Here is a 23,632-nt window from a genome sequence, read left to right on the forward strand (position 1 = left end):
TCTCAAATGTGCCTTCTTTTGTGAAAAATGCTATTTTAAATATTATGCCGTTTAAGGAGGGTTCTTTACCTGTGAAGTATCTTGGTGTGCCTCTTATTTCTTCTAGGTTGCTCCATAAGGATTGTTATGTGCTGGTGGAGAAACTGGAAAAGCGGATTATGCATTGGAGAAATAAACTGCTCTCTTTTGCAGGCAGGTTGCAACTGATTATTTCTGTTTTGTCTTCTATGCATATCTACTGGTCGTCTGTTTTCATTTTACCTTCTCGGGTAGTTCTGCAATTGGAGGCTTTGATGCAGAATTTTTTATGGTCCCAGGATAGTGCGTTTCAAAGAGGGCGGTCTAAAGTGTCGTGGAATTCGGTTTGTGTTCCGAAGTATGAAGGAGGTTTAGGTATTCGTCGGATTGGAGATGTTAACATGGCTCTCATGACTTCTCATATTTGGAGTATTCTTACGAATCGTAGATCCTTGTGGGTTGATTGGGTTCATTCTTACAGGATTAAAGGAAAGAGCTTTTGGGAGTGTAGAGTTCCGTCTTCATGCTGCTGGTCTTGGAGAAAGCTGCTTCAGATTCGGCCGATTATAAGGAAGTTTATTTGGACCGAGATTGGTAATGGGGTGAATACTTCTGCATGGTTTGATTCGTGGAGTGTGTTAGGGCCTTTGCATGCTATCATCTCTCCTAGAGTCATTGCTAATGCGGGGTTTGATATGGGTTCTAAAGTGTCAGATATTTATTCTTCGAATTCTTGGAATTGGCCGAATGATTGGAGGGTTTCTTATCCGGGTCTTAATCAGCTTGATCAGCTGATTTTGTTACCGATTAAGCCGGATAAACTTATGTGGTGCCATGGTGATAACCTGTTTGATTTTTCTTCTTCGCGAGCTTGGGATTCGGTTCGTTATCAGGCAGGGGAGGTCGATTGGAGTCGTATAGTTTGGTTCCCTCAATGCATTCCCCGACATGCTTTTTTAATGTGGCTTATCATGAGGCGGAAGTTGCTTACTCAAGATAAAATCTTGTCATGGGATTTTTCGCGTAGGAAGAATATGAACATGATGTGCTGTTTACTCTGTTATGCCAACCACGACTCACATAATCACCTTTTCTTTGAATGCAAATACTCTTCTAAAGTATGGCATAAGGTTAGGCTGAAAGCTGGGATGGGCACGGTTCAATCTAAATGGAGTGACATTTCTAACTGGTTGATTGAGCAGTCTAAACCAAAAACGGTTGCTGGGTTCGTAGCCAGATTGGTAGTGGCGGCTTCTGCTTACTTTATTTGGCAAGAGCGAAATTCGAGGTTATTCAAGAACCAATTGCGGCCTCCGGAGATTTTAAGTGAAATTGTTCTTCAACAAGTGCGGTACAAGTTGATGGGAGCGAAGCTGAGGAATTGTGTTAATGTCCGTAAGCTTCTGGAGGATTGGGGGATTGATGGCTCAGGTTTTTTTGAGATGGCAGCTGATTAAGGGTTTGGTGTGTTTGGTCTAGTTGATTAGTCTAGTGGTCGTTTGCTTTGGTCTTTATTTGGTTGTTTCTTGTTTTGGTTTGGCTGTACTTTCATAGGGCATGTCCTATGTTTGAACTAGTGTAGGCTTTCTACACTACTTGTACTTATTTGGTTGTGAATTTATAAAATCACCGGGGTAACCCTTTACCCAAAAAAAAAAGTTTAGTTTTTGGGTTATATAGCCAACGAGCAGGGTATTCATGTGGATCCATCCAAAATTGTTGCAATTAAGGATTGGAATACACCTACGACACCCACAGAGATTCGATCTTTTCTTGGTCTTGCTGGATATTATCGATGGTTTATTTCGAATTTCTCGAAGATCGCGGTTCCACTCACTGCTTTGACTCAGAAGAATAAGCCTTTTGAGTGGGGACCCAAGCAAGAAGAAACGTTCCAAACGCTAAAATAGAAGCTTTGTGATGCTCCTGTTCTATCTTTGCCCGAGGGAAACGATGATTTCGTTGTCTATTGTGACGCGTCAAATCTAGGCCTTGGTTGTGTCCTTATGCAACGAGGTAAAGTGATAGCTTATGCGTCAAGACAGCTGAAGGTTCACGAGAAGAACTACACCACTCATGATCTTGAGTTAGGTGTTGTGGTTTTTGCCCTCAAAATATGGAGACACTATCTTTATGGCACGAAGTGTGTGGTTTTCACAGACCACAAAAGTCTCCAGCATATTCTCAATCAGAAGGAGCTGAACATGAGGCAAAGACATTGGGTTGAGCTCTTAAACGATTATGATTGCGAGATTCGCTACCATCCTGGTAAGGCGAATGTCGTAGCTGATGCGCTTAGTCGAAAAGAGCGAGTCAAGCTTCATTCTGTTCGAACTCTATCTGATCTTCAAACTCGTGTCTCTCAAGCTCAGCAATTTTGTGTTTCACAAAATTTGATAGGTAAGGAATTACCACGTCAACTTGAGCTTAAGCTCGAAGCAAAGGATGATGGTTTACTCTATTTCAAGGATCGTTTGTGGATTCCGAAACAAGACGATCTTCGCACCTTGGTAATGGACGAATCTCACAAGTCTCGATATTCTATCCATCCTGGTGCTGATAAAATGTACAAGGATCTTCGTACTCAGTTCTGGTGGCCTGGTATGAAGAAGGATATTGCCTTGTACATATCAAAATGCCCAACTTGTCTCAAAGTTAAGGCTGAACATCAACGACCATCTGGTTTGCTTGTACAACCAGAGAAACCGGTTTGGAAGTGGGAGAATATTGCAATGGATCTCATCACTAAATTACCGCGTACATCTAAAGGTCACGATGCGATTTGGGTTGTTATCGATCATTTAACGAAGTCAGCTCATTTTATTCCGATTCGCGAGGATCTATCTACTGATAAACTTGCAAAGATTTATGTTGATGAGATAGTATCTCGACATGGTGTTCCTTTGGATATCATTTCTGATCGTGATGCTCGATTTTCATCTCATTTTTGGAAGACCATGCAATCTGCTTTGGGAACCCAACTAAATCTAAGCACTGCTTATCATCCCCAAACAGATGGACAATCTGAGGGGACGATTCAAACTTTGGAGGATATGCTTAGAGCATGCGTGATAGACTTTGGTGCTAATTGGGATTCTCATCTGCCATTGATTGAGTTCTCTTACAACAACAGTTATCATGCTAGTATCAACATGGCACCATTCGAAGTTCTCTACGGTTGAAAATGTCGTTCACCTGTCTGTTGGAATGAGATCGGTGAAGCTCAGCTTACTGGACCTGAGCTCATTCTAGAAACGACAGACAAAATCAAGAAAATTCACGGTAATCTTATGACAGCTAGAAGCCGTCAAAAGAGTTAAGCGGATATGCGACGCAAGCCCTTAGAATTTCAAGTCGGAGACCGTGTCCTACTCAAGGTGTCATCTTGGAAGGGAGTGGTGAGATTTGGAAAGAAAGGAAAATTTGCACCTCGATATGTTGGACCATTTAAGATTGTTGAAAGAATTGGAAAGGTTGCCTATCGACTATAGCTACCTCCAGAGCTTGGAAATATTCATCTGACTTTTCACGTGTCCAATTTGCGAATGTGTTTAGCTGATACAGATCTTCACATTCCACTCGACGAAATTCAAGTTGATGAAACGTTGCACTTTGTCGAGAAACCTGTGGAGATAATGGACCGTGCAGTCAAACAGTTGAAGAACAAACAGATTCGATTGGTCAAATTTCGTTGGGAGTCCAAACGTGGCCCAAAGTTTACTTGGAAACATGATGACCAAATGAAGGCGAAATATCCGCAAATTTTCACAAGTTTCCTCTAGTTAAAATTTCGGGACGAAATTTTCTAAAGTAGGGGAGACTGTGACAACTGTGTTCTGTAATCGATGTACAATGTAAAACAATATTAATTATCAATAAAACAATGTGCTTTGGTGTTATTATATGTGTTTTGGTGTTATTATGTGTGTATTTGGGTTTGATGATTTCACGATTTGATTTGATTCCGATTTCAAGCTTTAAATCGCTTTCTGGAAGGTTATACGCAAACTGGTGCGTAAACGCATTCAGTTTAACGCGACAAACACTCTAGAATAGTGACATAGGGTTAACATACCTTAAATAACCTTCACGTAACTTAGAAATAAGTTTTGGATTGTTTTGGTGTGTTGAAAGCAAGTTTGTTCGATCGTAGGGACTATTTGTGTCAAACTGTGAAACTATACCGATTTCTATAGTAACGAACATTACGAAACTTGATCATAAGTTAAACATACCTTAAATATCCTTTACATAGCTTAGAAATAGGCTTTGAGGGGTTCGGTATGCTAAAACAAACTTTATTGATCAATGGGGACTAAAAGCGTCAAAAAGTGCATAAGTTTGCATTTTCGCGCATATCTTACGTTCTGAATATATCCGGACATCCAAAAATTTATGTAATCGTTAAAATATTTTAGTTTCATGATTGGAATGATAAAATTCCATTCGTCGCTTAATTTGGATCGTTTTTGCGTTCGTTACGACTTCCGTCGTAATTAACCGAATAACGCAACCGTACGACCAAACGAACCAACATCCGAGATGTTTTTGAGCATATTTTAAGTTCCTATAGTTTAACATCATTTTTTGAGCCTTGAAATGAGGTTAACGGGGCTTAAACGTGTTAAAAATGCATCAAATGCAAGTTTCTCAAGTGCAGGGACCAAAATGCAAATCCGCCAAACATTACTAGGCGGGCCGCGTAAGATGAGAAGCAATCTTACGTGGGGCGCGACAGCCTGCCAGACAGAAACATTGAACTTGGTCCATTTTTGAGGTTTTGATGGTTTTAAACCCCTGATTTGGCATACTTCGGGCTGGTATTTGTTAGTTTTACATGTTCCCATGGTTTTGAAAAACATGTGCCCAAGTGGAGGGCCAAGATCGAAGCACGAAATGCGAGGAACGATCCTAAAGGTTTACCGAAATCTATATAAACCCACCATTTCATTTCATTTCATTTCATTTCTACACACCTTGATCTGAATTGCTTTAAGTTAGAGTGTAAGAACTTCATACCTGAGTAATTTGATCAAGTTCTTCCTAGCTTGGAACCTTTGTAAGCATTCTTTCGTTCTTTTATGCGTTTTATGCACTAAAGTCAAACAGTGTTTGACTTTCTGCTTTAACCAGGTTATGGTCAAGACGAAGTTCGTTGAACTTCGCAACGTGAGAGTAATCACGATGGTTATAGTCCCGTGTGACTATACCTACTGATTACCACGTTAACTAGGCGTAGTGACGAGTCGTAGTTTCGGTCAAAATGCGTATTCATGCGTATTTTGTAACCAAACTACTCTTGGGTATCAAAACACTTTTTTTTGATATCAAAACCTGTTTTCTAACTTAACTAAACATGTTTTAACATGTTTAGCTCGTCACTTTTAGTCTTGTGCTTTTTAGAGTCGTAAGTCAAGCGGTCTAAACCACCGCTTAGACTTTCGAACTCGACCCGTTTGGTCGATCTTTAGGATCCGACCAAGCATGTTTAGTGACCATAGTTGTATAGGGAATAACCTTCCGAGGTTATACCTTATGGTCACTTAGTTTAAGTAGTTGTATGATAGGTAGTTTATATGTCTTAGGTAAATGACCAAAATACCCTTTTCATGTATAATTGGATTTTAACCATATGTAACCTAACTTTTGTCACCTAAACTGATTATGCAACATATTTAAACATGTTTAGGCATATAATACTTGTCATAGGACTAGTTAGACGTCTCGAATGCGCATTTGCGCGAACGATGCGTTAAAGTAGCGTAAGCTACCTTAATGGGTCGTAACGGGTCGAAAGCACTTAGGATAGGTTCCGATTTAGAATGTAGGCTTTGTTAAACCATATCACATGAGTTCCAATACTCATTTGGTTTACGAAACCTCATTCTGTCCGATCTTCCGATTTAGGTGTCGATTATTTGACTAGTGATTCGATTACTAGGTGCTGCTTGATTTCTCTAGTTTACTTGAGTTTGTTGAAGTTCTTTTGATTGAGGATACTTCGCGGTTCATGTGAGTACATAGTTCCCCTATTTTACTGTTTTTGATTGTTTTGGGGTGATTCATATGTGTTAAATGATTTCGAGATTTAAACGATGGTTTCAAAAGCGATTAAAATGGTTTATATTAAACTAATAATGATTTCGATAATGTGAATTAACTTGTTGGACGTAATTACATAACGAATGACATTCATTAGCATTGATCAAGCCGACCAGTATTAGGTTATGGTACCATAGGATCTGACAAATCCCGTTATCAGACTATACCCATGGTTATGTGTGGGGGTTGTGGGTAACGACTAAATATGAGATTGTTAACTTACCCTTTGGTGGTTTGTTAATTCGAGTTGAATGAGGGACGAGTTGCGAAGGTTTGAATGTTATCAGCGAGACGACCAAAAGTAGTTTTCACAATTAAAACGAGAACGATTTTGGGACGAGTTAAATGATTTGAAACAATTTTAACGAGTTAAACGAATTGGATAAACGATTGGTTTTTAGGTAGTGATTAGGTAATGGGACGGGTGTAATATGATGGAAGAATGGTAGATACGCCGCTAGTACTTCTTATATATAAGTGTTTTTATCATATTATATTCCGTGTCATTATTTAGTTCACTTGGGCAAACGATTTCGAAACGAGGTGACATAACGATGTTTTCTAAATGATATAAACCATACGAGTTTTATTAACGAGTTATTACGAGATGTTTTGCAATTTGGTTTACAAATATTTTTGGGTTAAGAATCATGGGTACGAGGTTTTATAAATTGTAACCCACTTTATTTGAGTTGGTTAAGTATGTTGCAATATTATACACTTTTCAAAACAAGGTTTGAAATAAGGTATTGCAACATGTAAACGAGCCATGAATCCGATACTCTCATAAAACCTATGTGCTCGCCAGCATTTCTTTGCTGACTTTTTTTTTACATATGTTTCAGGTGTTGTTGCTTAATGTTGATTGCTCGGATGCATGTTTCACATAGGATCTGTGTAACACCCCCAAAAATTTCACCTGCGGAAACCCTGCGAGACGTGTACGCATCAGAGTTCGAGCCACCAATCACATTGAACCAATGATAAATATCTAAATAGGTCATGACATTATTTTACCAGAATAAGTTATCAACATAATATTAGTTCTCAAAAGTTGTGTAGCGGAAGCATGTAATAAGTTGTTTAGCAATTGTTTCTTAGTAACGCTTAAAACAAATGTAATTTAATCCAAGAGCCTCGATCCATGACCACTCCAGCACTCCCAGATAGCAAGCTTCCCAATACCAAGATGCCTAACGTCCTGCGAGCATGTAACACGTGTATCAGACAAAGCTGGCGAGTTCACAGTTTTAGAAAACGTTTGTTACCCGTTGTATGTAAAACAGTTCAATAACCAATGCAAGTAATATTGTTAATATCTCATTTCCGAACAATGACGGCTCCTGAAATACACGACTGCCCTTCCCACGTACTCCTATCTAGTACTGGGCCAGACTGGGTCATTAGTTCACCTCCGTCCTCTACAGGCACGGGGTGAGGGTGCCAAACCTAAGTAGCGCTACTAACTAATACCCGATGAGGGACTTACAAATGATGATAGGTGAGAATATTAACCAATATACTCGTTTTTACCCAAAGACTCATCCCCCCATGGAATACCCACTGACTGTCCCCAACCACTGGGACGCATGCTCGAATGTAGTGAACTCACCTTAGATTGCTCGGTAGGTTATATTAGCCGTTCCTAGTTGGTCAATCCAAACCCTACCGTGGTTACCAAAAATAATTAGCTTATATGCACGTAAGTCACGTAACCCCACATTCACGACACAATCATCATACTAGTAGTGCACATAACGTTATACAAATCGTAACAACAAATCACGCATCACACTGATCATAGCATTCATTGAAACAATCAGTTTTCGTACCCACTTATACCATGCATTCTAATAGGTTGTGTGTATTAGGCATCACCACGTAACATGTAACAATCATCCGAATCACTCACCAGTTTCCATTTCACATGCATGTATCCTAACATCACTTAACATGTTGGTATTTCACACAAACAATTTGTGACAACTCGAGTTTATGACTTTCACTTTCGCATTAAATGCGCGTTGACTTTGACTGTTTAGTTGTTTGGATTGTGGACTTGAAATTGTACGCGTTGTGTTTTAATGAAACGTATTGTCATTTTGCCTATATGTGATTACTTGCTGTGGTAGAAAATAATATTAGAATTATTATTAAAAACACTTAGTCTAGATCACGAAACATGACATACAGTTCGAAGGATCTCGAAACATATCCTTCGATTCGAAGGATCAACTTTCGGTTCGAAGGATCTCGAAACATATCCTTCGACCAAGGACTCTATCCTTCGACATCTTTCGGCCCAGTCTTTCTAATGGGCTTGGCCCATTCCTGTGATACGATTTAAATACGTGAATGCATGTAAGTCATCAGTTAGTTTCAAAAACCCTAGTTCTATTGTGTGTGTGTGACGGCATAGCAGACCCATCCCCTGTTCGAAGGATTTCATTCCGTAATCCAGATTTCCGGTTAGTGTGTGATGTTGTTTACGATGCTTTGATTTCACGATGCTTTGATTTCATGATGTTGCTTGTATGTTGTTATGAATCACATATGGTAGGTTTAGCAAATATAATTGGATTGAATTGTCATGATTATTTAGATGTTGTTGTTGATCGGCTAGCAAATCGGCCAAACATGTTTGATTGATCAGCCGGACATATAATCAGATTTGCTTAATCGGCCGGATTGTTTGTATGATGTTAACCTGTTTAATCGATTATGTATGTGATGCATCCGAACGGTTCAGTTAGTATGATTGGTTGTCTATACTTGAGGTCTTGATGTTGTTTTAATAGAATCGCATGATAGTGATTTAGGGTCGGTTCGATTGTGTTATTATTGTTCATGTGGTTAAATTAGGGTTCATGAGATTTAATATGAAACTCCCTGTTTGATCGATTCTGAAGTAATTGAATACTGAATTTGTGTTAATTGATAATCGGATAAACTTGGAAACTTTGTGTAAACGTAACTGTTATTTGTCGAAAGATGTTAGTTATTCGAAACATAGTTGTGACCGAAAGATACATGTCCTTCGAACCATAGTAGTGTTGACCGAAGGATAGCTTTGACCGAACCATAGTAGCGTTGACCGAAGGATAGCATTGACCGAAAGATGACATTGGTTCGAAACATAACATTCGGTCCGAATGATAACTGTGATAATCTGTGTGTCGAAGGATAACTATGTCGAAACATAGCTGATGTGTCGAAAGATAACCATGAATCGTAAGATGATAACTGTGTATCGAAAGACGTGTCGAAACATAATTGTGATAATTGTTAGACCGAAGGATGAGCAATATATCGAAGGATGGGTAATGTGAATCGAATGATAGTTGATGATTAAATGTGAAATAATACGTGTTGTGCCGATATGCAAACTGACTGTTATGTGAACATTAAATTTGCATGCGTATCATTGTGAACATGAACTGATTTGTTACGTGCATACAATAGGACGTGATTAATTACTTGTGAGTGCATAACCTAGCATACCGAGCAAACTAAGGTGAGTTCACAATCGGCCCAGTAGAGCCACCTGTTACAAACGAGTAGTCTAGTGGTTATACAACGTGGAACACCACCACCAATAGAACATACAATCGGCCCAGTAGAGCCACCTGTTACAAACGAACTTACTATTACGCATTTACTTTCTGTGAACTCGCTCAACTAGTTTGTTGATCATTCTGTTACATGCCTTGCAGATCGTTAGGTACTTGGAGCTTGCATTGGAGAAGCGGGTCGTTGTGGACAAGGATCGTGGCTTTTCTGTTGAACTATTATGACACTTAAAATTGTTAACTACTACTGGATTATTTACTATGCTTCCGCTACATTTTGAAACTATGGTTTTGTTTGAACACCTTTCGTGTTGAATGGATGGTTTACTTTTATTTTACTTGATATTAATTGCATGTTCAATATGATTGGTGGCTTGATCCTGGTCAGTCACGCTCCCAAGCGGTGATACTCCGCGTGTGGATTTTGGGGGTGTGACAGATTGGTATCAGAGCCATTGGTTATAGAGAACTTGGTTTTAATATGGAAAAACGTTTTTATTAAAACCAGACTATAACCAGAACAGTGCTCTCAACGATCCACAACGACGCTTCGCTCCACGTGCAAGACTCAACTTCCTAGGTAATAAGGTTTATGTTTATTGCCTACATACTAGAATTTGCATAGAACTTTGCTCGTAGTATGCTTACATTACCTTACTCACAACTTGTCATTGCATGAGAATACTTATGTGCTTACACTCTTCTGTCATCGCACTATTCGCGAACCTTTCTCACTTATGTTGCCTTTGATGTGAAGATCAATGGCCGCACGAATTACCATGACTCAAGCCCAGCTAGAGGCTCTCGTTGCTGCGGCAGTTGCAGCCGCCCAAGCAGGTAGTATACCCTGCAGTATAGACACTAGGATCTTTAGATTCGTTTCGAGTTTAAGCTCAAGCTGATGTGGTAATTCCGTACCCATCAAATTTTGTGAAACACAAAATTGCTGAGCTTGAAGAACACGAGTTTAAAGATTAAATAGCGTTTGGAGCGCTTCTTCTTGTTTGGGTCTCCACTCAAAAAGGCTTATTCTTTTGAGTCAAAGCAGTGAGTGGAACCGTGATTTTGAGAAGTTGAAATGATTCGATGACAATATTCAGCAAGACCAAGAGAAGATTGAATCTCTGTTGGTGTTGTTGGTGTATTCTAGTCTTTAATAGCAACAATCTTGGATGGATCCACATGAATACCCTGCTCATTGACTATATGACCCAAGAATTGAACTTCTTTAAGCCAGAATTCACACTTGGAGAATTTAGCGAAAAGTTGTTCCTTCTTCAGGAGTTCCAATGTTAAGCAAAGGTGTTGCTCGTGCTCGGCTCGAGACTTTGAAGACCAGAATATCGTCGATGAACACAAAGATGAACTTGTCTAAATAAGGTTTATAGACCCTATTCATTAAGTCCATAAAGATGGCTGGAGCATTCGTCAAACCAAAAGGCATGACTGTGAACTCGTAATGCCCATACCATGAGCGGAAAGTAGTTTTGGGAATATCTTCTTCGAGAATACGAAGTTGATGATACCCAGAACGCAGGTCGATTTTTGGAAAAGCATGAAGCACCTTGCTGCGGATCAAAGAGATCATCAATTCGAGGTAGGGGATATCGATTCTTGATGGTAAGCTAATTAAGCTCACGATAATCGATACACATTTGAAAAGACCCATCTTTCTTTTTCACGAAGAGGACAGGGGCTCCCCAAGGTGAAAAGCTCGGACGGATGAATCCTTTATCAGGTAACTCTTGAAGCTGCTTCGATAATTCCTGCAGCTCTGACGGTGCAAGTCGATAAGGCGTTTTTGTAATCGGGTTAGCATTGGGTATAAGGTTAAAATGAAACAGGACTTGACGAACTGGAGGCAAACCAGGCAGTTCATCAGGAAACACGTCTGGATAATCCCGAACAGTCGGAATATCCTGAATACTCTTGCTCTTGACTTTCTCCTTGGTGACATGTGCTAGGAAAGCAACATATCCTTTTCGTAGATAGCTTTGGGCTCTTGTTTCTTAAAAGAAACGGGCGTTTAAGGTTCTAGGGGAGATCACAAGTGATCATAAAAATGACAGAAACACACGAGTGGTTTGACTTTGTATTGACATCATAAGGTTGCATCAAACATTCATACAATTGCATTGGTTCACAAAATAATAAAAACCATAAATTTTTATTTATATATCAACCGCATTGTCTTTAAATGTTAAAAGATAACAACCAGAGGAAATACAAAATACTAATCGTTCACAGCTGCATCATTGATTGCCTCATTGATGTTATACACTCGTCCACGTGCTGGATTCACATTGACCTTGACGTTCGCATTCGGATTAGCATTCGCGTTTGCATTCACCAGTCTTGGACAGTTGTTGCGGAAGTGACCATACTCTCCACAGTTGAAACATGAACCCGGTGGGAATCTTGCAGCATTCCCTTGAACCGGAGCAACCTAATTTTGTCCCAGACGACAAATATTGGACAAATGCCCAAGTTTTCCACACGTTGTGCATTTCTTACAAGCTTGCTGTGCAACATGGTGACCGTTGCAGCATGCACAATGAGGTGCGGTACCTGGATACGCCTTCTTTGTAGGAGGCTGAGCCGGTGGGTTCTGATCATTCTGTGCCGTAACAGCGAAATTCTGAGCATCCTTCCGCTTCCTCGACTTCTTTGTCGTCTCACCTTCCTTACCCTTACCCTTTTTCTTGTCTTTTCCAGAATCAGTCGCCTTCTTTTTATCACCCTTGCGGGTGAGTTTACCCTTCCTGACTTGAGATTCAGTCAGGGTGGCCGATAACTCGATTGCTTGACGAAGGGTAGTAGGATTAACACCGGTCACAATATCCAGCATAGAATCGGGTAGACCATCGATATATCTTTCGATTGCTTTCTCTGGTGGGGTAACCATGGTGGGACACAATAGACTGAGTTCCTCTAAACGATCCGTGTACGCACGGTGTTCAGCCCCATCTTGCTTTAGATCGTCAAACTCTCGCTCCAAAGCCCGAATCTCGTGACGGGGACAAAACTCTTTCATCATGAGAGCCCGAAGCTCATCCCATGTTTGTGCTGTCACACCCCGGCCGCGTATAACATGCAACCGCGGCGGAAACGCCGGGGAGTGTTGGGACAGAATTAAATTGTTTCATAACCATGGAAATCAAAGTTCCATTTTATTTATTAAACAAGAGTAATACATTGTCTTAAACAGGAAAACAAAGAGTTTATAACATAATTAACTAAGTCTATCTTCACTTTTAGTCTCTAAGGCACAGGTCCGCCCTAGTGTCATGATCATCATCCTATGGAATAGCTCCTGAAAACACATGTGAAAGTAGGTACGTCAGCATAAAAATGCCTGTGAGATACATAGGTTTTGTGAAAATGGGATTCATGATTTGAGTTTAAAGAAATGTTTAATAACAGTCAGTCATGAACCTTGTAATTTGTCTTGCTTTGTAAACCATTTGAAAAAAACGATAATATCAGATGATATGTATAGATAAGTGTAAGGTTAAACGAGTAACCAAGTAAAATGAGTTGAATAAGATAAGCTGTTTGTAAAAATAATGTCTTGTGAAGAGTATGTTGTTTGTGTAAAATGTAATGTGTCTAAACTGAAATGACTTAGATAACGCTACGATATGTAATATTATACAAGCATTTATATATAGGAAGTACCAGCGGCGTATCCACCATGTTTGTATCATATTACATATGCCACGTTACTCCAACCATTTACCCAAACCAACCACCATGTAAATTGTTCATGTATAAATCAATTGTCAAGTGTTATTGTGTAAACCATATCGAAATGTCTATGTTCAATGTAAACCACCAAGTATGTATATCAATGTCAAAATGTTTATGTTTAATGTAGATCATGTAATGTGTACCCAAAATATATCTTGTATGGCAAGTGAGATGTATCAACTAAACCATATGTAAAATGCACAAAACAAGGTGTTGAAGTAAAACATGGTTTAAATCAACGTTATGTTTTGTGGAACAATGCATGCTCTACTGATATAAACATTTATGCGGTATTGTGAAAATGCATACATCCAAGCCTTCAGACTGTGGCGATAAACCCTTAAACAAATTAATGGTTTATCTAAGTTATGTATATCGAATTCGGTCATTCCTTCCAATCCAAACAAACCCAGGATTTCAGGAACGGGAGTTGTCAATTCCTATGGTACCACTACCTACTAACGAATGACGTGATCAATGTTAATGAATGTATTGTTCCATGTTAAACAAACCAAATGTTATACCAAAATGAAGGCATGTGATGTAAACAATTGTACTAAGTATGCACACAATGGGCATAAATAGCATGAAATGCAATGTGAAACAAAGTACTAAGTACGCACACAATGGGCATACGTAGCATGAAATGTAATGTAAAGCAATGTACTAAGTACGCACACAATGGGCATACATAGCATGAGATGTAATGTAAAGCAATGTACTAAGTACGCACATAATGGGCATACATAGCATGAAATGTAATGTAAAGCAATGTACTAAGTACGCACACAATGGGCATACATAGCATGAAATGTAATGAAATCATGTACTAATGTACTAACGAACATAGCAGGTATACGATGTGAAAACATGGAAAGCATGAAAGTAACAAGTAGGCACATGTGTTTCACCCCAAAACAGTTTGGAAAACAGTAAAAGAGGGGTTCAATGTACTCACATGAACTCCTCGAAAACATGTAAAAGATGGGGTTCTATGTACTCACCTGAGATTGCTTTGAATTCCTTGTGTAATAATCACACAATGCTAGAGATCACGGGATATCAAACGACACCTAATAGGTAGCTATATTAATATACCGGACCAAAATCGGAAGGATCGGATAGTATGCGGGTTCGTAAACCAAACGAGTATGGAGGCTCGTGAAATATGGTTTAACAAAGCCTACATACTAAAATCAAACCTAACCTAAGTGCTTGCGACCCATTACGACCCGTTTAGGTAGCTTATGCTACCTTAATGCGTCGTTCGCGTAGAACGCGTTTGGAACGCCTAACATCGTGACCACAAGGTATAACCTCGGAAGGTTATAGCTATGGTCACCTAATGTGTTTGGTCGGATCCTAATGATCGACCAAATGGGTCGGGTTCGAAAGTATAAGCGATTGTTTAGATCGCTTACCTTACGACCCTATATATGCACTAAACTAAAAGTGACGAGCTAAGCATGTTAGGACATGCTTAACTAAGTTTAGAAAACAGGTTTGGCATCAAAACAAACGGCTTTGATGCTCACGAGTAGTTTGGTTACAAAATACGCAAGAATGCGCATTTTGGCCGAAACAACGACTCGTCACTGAGCCTAGATAACGTGGTAATTAGTAGGTATAGTCACTACGGACTATAACCATCATGATCACGCTCACGTTATGAGGTTCTAATGAACTTCGTGTTGACCATAGGCTGGTCAACACAGAAAGTCAAACAAAACGCTGACTTTCGGACTCGAAAAGCGAATAAAAGAACGAAAGAACACTTACGAAGGGTCCCTGAATGCTAATCTAGATCAAAATGGCTCAGGTATGAAACAAAGGTTCCAAATTAGAGCTTTAGATCAGATTTTTGTGGGTTTTAACCAAAAGGGGGGGGGTATTTATAGGAAAAGTAAAGCCGTTAGGATCGTTTCTTGAATATCGTGCCACGATCTTATGCTTACACTTGTCAAGTTGTTGTGGTAGCTCAAAATAACCCTAACTCTACAGATTGTGAAAGGGCATTGCCCTTTGGAGTGTTTGAAAGGCCAAATTTTGCAAGAAAACAAAGTTTCTGCAACTGAAGGGGCCACGCGGCCCGCATCAGGATCAGACAAAACTCAGGCGGGCCGCCTGGGCATGTTTGATCTGCACATACTTTCAGAAATGGCAGTTTTGGTCCCTGTTGCATGTTTAAGCCATTTCCGACACTTCTAAGGCCCATAAGGCCAACTTTAAGGCCCTAAAATAAACATTGTGGATATGAAACATGCTCAAAAATATGTTGGATGTTGGTTCGTTTGGCCGTACGATCGCGATGTTCGCTTAATTACGACGGAATGCGCATAAGCGCGAAAAACGATCCAAATGACGCGACGAATGGATTTTTCTCATGCCAAACACTAAGGCATAGTATAAGGATGCTTACATAAATTTTTGGATGTCCGGATGTATTCAGAACGTAAGTTATGCGCGAAAGTGCAAACTTGTGCACTTTTTACACTTTTAGCCCCTGAATGATCCAAAAGTTTGTTTTAGCATACCAAACCCCTCAAAGCCTATTTCTAAGCTATGTAAAGGATATTTGTGGTATGTTTAACTTATGGACATGTTCCAGAATGTTTGTTATAGTTCAAATTGGCATACTTTCGCAGTTTGTCAAGTTTAGTCCCTGTAAGCGAATTAACTTGTTTTTGCCATACCAAAGCCTTCAAAACTTATTTCTAAGTTATGTAAAGGTTATTTAAGGTATGTTGAGTATATGTTGATGTTCCGGAGTATTTGTCGCATTAAACTGAGTATGTTTACGCACCAGTTTGCGTATAATTCTCTAGAAAGTGATGTAGAGTTTGGAATTGAATAAAAGTCAAAACATGAAAAATGTAAAACACAACCAAACAAACATTGGGATCAAATAACATTGTTTTATTGATAATTCAACTGTTCACAATGATTGCAAGCACAAATGTTACAGTCTCCCCTACTTGTGGAAATTTCATCCCGAAATTTATTTAGAGGAAACTCATGGAAAAAGATGTGGATATTTCGCCTTCATTTGATTTTCGCGTTCCCAAGTAAACTCGGGTCCACGTTTAGATTCCCAGCGAACCTTGACCAAAGGAATGCGCTTGCGTTTAAGCCACTTGACTTCACATTCCATGATTTCTACCGGTTTCTCAACAAATTTCAGTGTTTTATCAACACGAATTTCGTCAAGCGGTATGTGGAGGTTTTCATTAGCTAAACACCTCTTGAGATTGGACACGTGAAAGGTTGGATGAACATTTCCAAGTTCAGGAGGTAACTCAAGTCTGTAGGCTACCTTACCGATTCTTTCGACGATCTTGAATGGTCCAACGTATCTAGGTGCAAGTTTTCCTTTCTTTTCGAATCTGATCACACCTTTCCAAGGTGAGACCTTAAGCAATACACGATCACCGACTTAAAAATCCAAGGGCTTGCGTTTTAGGTCTGCGTAACTTTTTTGATGGCTTCTAGCTGTCTGAAGGTTATCGCGAACTTTCTTAACCTTATCTGTTGTCTCTAAAATGAGGGCAGGTCCAGTAAGCTGAGCCTCGCCGATCTCATTCCAGCAGACTGGTGAACGACATTTTCGACCACAGAGAGCCTCGAAAGGAGCCATGTTGATGCTGGAGTGATAACTGTTGTTGTAGGAGAATTCAATCAACGGAAGATGTGAATCCCAACTACCACCAAAATCGATCACACAAGCTCTAAGCATATCCTCCAGTGTCTGGGTTGTTCTTTCAGATTGACCATCCGTTTGCGGATGATAAGCTGTGCTCAGATTAAGTTGGGACCCCATAGCAGATTGCATGGTTCTCCAAAAATGAGAAGTGAAACGAGCATCTCTGTCAGAAATGATGTTCAAAGGAACACCATGTCGAGCTACAATTTCATCCACGTAGATTTGAGCAAGTTTGTCAGCCGAAAAATCCTCACGGATTGGCAAGAAATGCGCTGACTTGGTAAGACGATCAATGACTACCCAGATGGCATCGTGACCTTTCTTTGTGCGCGGGAGTTTAGTAATGAGATCCATAGTAATGTTTTCCCATTTCCAAACTTGGATCTCTGGCTGTTCCAATAAACCAGAAGGACGCTGATGTTCAGCTTTAACCTTAAGACAAGTAAGGCATTTGGATACGTATAAGGCAATGTCTTTCTTCATACCAGGCCACCAATACTGAATACGAAGATCCTTATACATCTTATCTGAGCCAGGATGAATAGAATAACGAGACTTATGGGCTTCATCCATAAGCAAGGTACGAAGATTATCTTGGCTCGGGACCCACAAGCAGTCCATGAAGTAATATGATCCATTGTCTTTTAGTTCAAGAGCAGGTGTTATGTGATAAGGAAATTCCTTTTCCATCAAACCTTGTGAAACACAAGCTTGTTGAGCCTGAGAAATACGGGCTTGGATATCGGATTGAGCTTGAATAACAGATTGGACACGTACACAATGAAGCTTAGTACGTTCCTTGCGACTCAAAGCATCGGCTACGACATTCGCCTTACCAGGATGGTAGCGAATCTCGCAGTCATAGTCGTTTAGAAGTTCAACCCAATGTCGCTGCCTCATGTTGAGCTCTTTCTGATTGAAGATATGTTGAAGACTTTTGTGGTCTGTGAAAACCACACATTTTGTACCGTACAAATAGTGTCTCCAGATTTTAAGAGCGAAGACAACTGCACCCAACTCTAGATCATGAGTGGTGTAGTTCTTCTCATGTATCTTCAACTGCCTTGATGCGTATGCTATGACTTTGTTTCTTTGCATCAGGACGCAGCCAAGACCTAATTTAGACGCATCGCAATAAACGACGAAATCATCATTGCCCTCGGGCAAAGTTAGGACAGGCGCGTCACAAAGTTTCTGTTTCAAAGTCAGAAACGCTTCCTCTTGTTTGACTCCCCAATTGAAGGGGTAAGATCCCAAAAACCTCATGAAAAGGATATGAGACCATACCACCAACTGGCCTTTCAACCCTTCAACCTTGCGCGGCCGCACATTGGTCTTACAAAAGGAAGAAAGAGATCAACAAGCAATAGTCGCGCGCCTAAAGGAAAGCATAAAATCCTTGCGCCGCCTTCCATTGGCAAGGGGTTAAAAACCCTAGGAACAATACTTCCACCCAAATATCCAAACTTGGATATCATTTTACCCAGACTTGGAATTTACTCAGCTGTGTACACACAGTAAGGTACCACACCAGATTACAGCAGTAATCTTCTAGAAAGAGTATGATCGTGCACCACCCAGACGGTTGTAACCGTCTGGACACGTGTCACTATCACAAACGTCCTGAAATCACAACGATAGCAGTAATTGGAGAATGATCTCCACTTAAACCACTTTCCACGTGGCAATTCCCCAACCATAGATCAAGTCACGATCTGTGTGCATTCACATCAGGATCAAAGCAACTTAACGAGGATTAAAAGGACTTAACGGAAGGAAAAATAACCGCTACGGCGTTAGCATCTTCCGTTATCTTTTCAATAACAGATTTTCCCTCCCAAACTCCCGGTTATAAATAGGAGAACTCTTCAGGTATAAACTCAGATCACATTTCACTACTCAAATACTTATCTTCTCCGTTACCAATACTTATTCTCACACCAGAGTCGGGTCAAGGAGAGAACCCTCTTCTCCCCTTGACGAGGCTAACGGTGCTCTGTTTTGCAGAATCACCGGAGAAGGAACTTGGCTGCAACTGAATCAATTGAGAGAGAACTAACCTTTTATGCGGATTCAAACCCCCTAGATATCTCGGTTCCGACCATTTATCTAGTGTTTCTTCATTGGCGCCCACCGTTTTCTCAGTTTTTCTAGTTTCTATCTCGTTTCGATTCAGTTCATCTCATTTTTCTGTTTTTGCACATGGCAGAAAATTCATCTTCTCACCGACAGCCTGGTCCTCGACCAAACATTGGAAACAATTTCCAAATAGCAGGATCCCCAAAACATGGGGTTAGCAGATGCCAAACTGCTTTAAACGCAATCACCAGATCTGACTCCCCAAACATTAGATCTGGAGAAAGAATCAACACTACAGAATTGGACCTAGTAGCCCCACCTTGGGGAAACGTCCAATCCAGCCAATACAAAGATAGCAGTCATCAGAAACAAATACACATGGTTCAAGGAGGACCATCACGAAGATCAAATAAGCGAAGCTATGATCAACAATGGAGAGAACAGCAAGTCGTGTTCCCTGGTGTTCCTGGGGGCCCTCAGGAAGAACGATCAGTGATTATCACTGGTATTTTTGGTCATTGCCGAACGGACTATATGTTCATAGATCCAGGTAGCTCGATGGACATCATATATGAACAGTGCTTTAAGCAGCTTGATCCGGAAGATAAAGCACGTTTAGAACCGGTCGATTTTCCCCTCACCGGATTCTGTAATGAAGCCGTTTTCCCGTTAGGGCAAATCGTTTTCCCGGTGACCTTATCAGATGGCAAACACTCACGAACAGTTACAGTAAATTTCATGGTCATACCAGCAACATCACGACATGACATTTTACTCGGGAGAAGGTCACAAAGAGAATTCAGCATGATCACTTCCATTCCACACGCAGCTTGTGGATTTCCGACAGAAACCGGAGTTGCAATTCTCTATTCAAGCAAAGAAGTCATGTCCGTAGATGATGAACCACCAGCAAAGGCAGTCAAAGCTTCAACACCAAACGAACCAGAGAAATGGGTTCTGAATGGCGAATACCCAGAGCAAACCATTCTGCTAGGACAAGCCATGTCACCAACAATACGCGTACAGCTGTAAAGGTTGTTGTCTAACAACAAAGATATATTTGCCTGGTGCCCAGCAGACATGACTGGAGTTCCACGTGACATCGCGCAACATTGTTTAAACATCAAACCATCAGTCGATCCGGTTGTTCAGGGGAGGCGCAGCTTCAGCGAAGAAAAAGCAAAAGCGATGGACGAGCAAGTAACAGAGTTACTCAACGCGGGAATCTTGCGCAAAGTGAAATACCATACATGGGTTGCCAATCCAGTCATGGTACAAAAACATAACGGCGGGTGGAGAATGTGTGTCGACTTCAAAGACCTCAACAAAGCATGCCCCAGAGACTGCTACGCGCTCCCAGAGATAGACAAGAAAGTCGATTGTTTAGCATCATTCAGATGGAAATGCTTTCTCGACTGTTATAAGGGTTATCACCAGGTCCAAATGAAAGAAGAGGACGAAGAAAAAATCGCATTCCGCACAGATAAAGGCATCTACTGCTACACAAAAATGTCGTTTGGTTTGCGCAACGCAGGCGCAACGTATCAACGCCTAATGGACACAATCTTTAGCGAGGATATTGGCAAAACTGTCGAAGTATACATGGATGACCTCGTCATCATGAGCCACGAGGAGGAGACGATGCTCAACAATATCCAGCGCACATTCGATTCCTTACAAAGCGTAAAATTAAACCCGACAAAATGCTCCTTCGGCATGGAAGAAGGAAAGTTTTTGGGTTTCATAGTTACAAAAGACGGTTTTAAGGTTAATCCAGAGAAGGTGCAGACCATTCAGCTAATGCCATCACCGGCAACAGTCAAGGAAATGCAAAGACTCGCCGGGCGGTTAGCAGCTCTAAATAGATTTTTTTGCCAATCATGCGGCAAAATCTTATCCATTTATCAGTACGCTGCGAAACTGCGGAAAGAAAACTCCTTTTCAATGGACACCTGAAGCAGAAGCAGCATTCAAGCAAATGAAAGAATATTTAATCCAGTTACCAACGCTGACTGCGCCAAAAGAAAAAGAACCATTAATCTTATATCTGTCAGCCGCGGAGGTAGCAGTAGGCGCAGTATTAATGGTAGAGCGGGAAAATATCCAGACTCCAATCTACTACATCAGCAAAATGCTCACCGACCCTGAAACTCGTTACTCAATGATAGAAAAACTGGTTCTAGCGCTAGTACACGCATCCAGACGTTTGCGCAGGTATTTTTCAGGCCATGTCATCACAGTACTAACAAATTATTATTTGGGCCAAATCTTGTCAAAACCCGACATAGCGGGGAGATTAGCTAAATGGGCCATCGAGCTAGGAGGCTACAACATTTTTTACAAACCAAGACCAGCAATCAAAGGGCAAGTTCTAGCAGACTTCGCCACTGAAGTTCCTATTGATAAAGTACAAGAATGTGAGGCAATCCAGAACCCGACACCTGTTTTTGACGACAGAGTCTGGACCTTACACATCGATGGTGCTTCCAATGACGACGGAGCAGGAGCAGGTCTCCGATTATTCAGCCCGGATAATCACGAACTCACATATGCTATCCGCTTAGATTTCCAAAGCACCAACAATGAAGCAGAATACGAGGCATTTTTAGCAGGTCTTCGTCTAGCACTCAAGATGGGGGCAAAAAACCTCGAAGCGAACGTCGACTCAAAACTAGTAGCTGAACAAGTTAACGGTCGTTATGACGCGAAGGGCGAGGCTATGGCGTTGTACCTTGAACAAGCACGGATGTTAATCAATCAATTTCAGACATTCAAAGTCAATCACATAAACAGAAGCGAGAACAAACATGCTGACGCGCTAAGCAAGTTAGCTGCTACCAGCTTTAAACACTTAGCAAAGGAAGTGCGCATAGAGGTACTATCCAACCCTTCCATTCACCTAAAGCAAGTAAGCGTCATAGAGATGGGAAATCCGTCTTGGATGTCTCCAATTATTTTGTACCTTCAACACGGAAAACTTCCGGAAGGAAAGGCAGAAGCCCGAAAAATACAACACAAAGCAATAAACTACGAGATGGCGGATGGCGTCCTTTATCGAAAATCATTCATGGGTCCATTACTACGTTGTGTTGATAAAACAGACGCTCAGTATCTGGTCAGAGAAATCCATGAGGGATTATGCGGGATACACGCAGGACCGCGCATGGTCGTGGCAAAAATAATGAATGCCGGATACTACTGGCCAGGAATGCACATGGACGCAGTTGATCTATTACGAAGGTGTGAGGCATGTCAACGCCATGCACCAAAGACACTTCGACCCAAAAATCCGCTAATTCCCGTTACTTCCGCCTGGCCATTCCAACAGTGGGGCATCGATCTTGTTGGCCCATTTCCCGATGCGCCAGGTGCAGTAAAATTCATCATCGTTGCGGTGGATTACTTCACAAAATGGGTGGAAGCTAAAGCTTTGGCCTCAACAACAGCAATGGTAATCCGCAAATTTATATGGGAACATATCATTTGCAGATTTGGGTTACCATTGCGCATTATTTATGACAATGGTACAAACTTTGCCGCGGAAGACCTTCAAAAATGGTTTAAAGAAATGAACATTGAACACAGCTTCGCCTCCGTTGCGCATCCTCAAGCGAATGGCCAGGTAGAAAGCATAAACAAACAAATCGTTGACGGTATAAAAGCACGACTTGGGACAGCGCGCAGAGGGTGGGTTGACGAGCTTCCCAGCATTCTCTGGGCGCATAGAACAATGCCAAAGACTAGCACCGGAGAAACTCCGTTCAGTCTAGTCTATGGGTCAGGGACCGTCATTCCAGCTGAAATAGGCCTACCTTCACCGCGCATGTTGGCTATGGAGAAAAAGGACAACGAACAAGAACGGAGGCTGGATTTGGATCTTCTGGAAGAAAGGCGCGAGAACGCGGCCATAGCAGAAGCAAGGTACAAATCCAAGCTAGAGAAATATTACAACGCGCGTGTGCGTATTTGCACTTTTGTCCCCGGAGATTTTGTCTTGCGCGACAACGAGGCTTCAAATGCCGAAAAACCCGGCAAATTAGCGCCAAGGTGGGAAGGACCGTACGTCATTAACGAAGTCTCAGGCAAGGGGGCATATACCCTAAAAAGGGTCGATGGGACTCTAGTTCCCCGCACCTGGAACACGCAACAGTTGCGCAGGTGTTACATGTGAACCAAGCCTACAAAGCGAAAAGAACATACAGGCAATGTATTTCCTTATCTTATCTTGTATCGCGAGCCTTGCGCTCTTATCAATACAAATATCACCTTTGCTTACATCACTGTTTATTACAAATTGCATGAAATTTCTTTGGTTCGCGTGAAAACGACATGGTCAAACATTGTACACCTCATGAACAGTCTCAAAACAGACAAGCTGTTGACAAACGTTCACACATGAGCACAATACCATTCC

At 41.0% G+C, this 23,632-nt stretch overlaps 1 protein-coding gene across 1 annotated transcript; it reads left to right on the forward strand.

Annotated features, from left to right (window-relative positions):
- Nucleotides 1-20,298: 20,298 nt before the first annotated feature.
- Nucleotides 20,299-23,389, forward strand: LOC110875958. The gene is made up of 3 exons (XM_022124147.1): nucleotides 20,299-21,065; nucleotides 21,127-22,458; nucleotides 22,708-23,389. The coding sequence occupies exons 1-3, from the start codon at nucleotides 20,299-20,301 to the stop codon at nucleotides 23,387-23,389; spliced, it is 2,781 nt and encodes a 926-aa protein (XP_021979839.1).
- Nucleotides 23,390-23,632: the final 243 nt, after the last annotated feature.

Source organism: Helianthus annuus, chromosome 9, assembly GCF_002127325.2.
Source record: "Helianthus annuus cultivar XRQ/B chromosome 9, HanXRQr2.0-SUNRISE, whole genome shotgun sequence".
NCBI lineage: Eukaryota > Viridiplantae > Streptophyta > Magnoliopsida > Asterales > Asteraceae > Helianthus > Helianthus annuus.

Excerpts from the sequence above, each read along its gene's own strand:
- LOC110875958 (XM_022124147.1), top strand. The coding sequence starts at position 20,299 with ATGACTGGAGTTCCACGTGACATCGCGCAACATTGTTTAAACATCAAA. Across the intron at positions 21,066-21,126 it reads ATGCAAAGACTCGCCGGGCG|TACGCTGCGAAACTGCGGAA; the intron begins GTTAGCAGCTCT and ends TCCATTTATCAG. Across the intron at positions 22,459-22,707 it reads GCAGTTGATCTATTACGAAG|ATTTGGGTTACCATTGCGCA; the intron begins GTGTGAGGCATG and ends TATCATTTGCAG.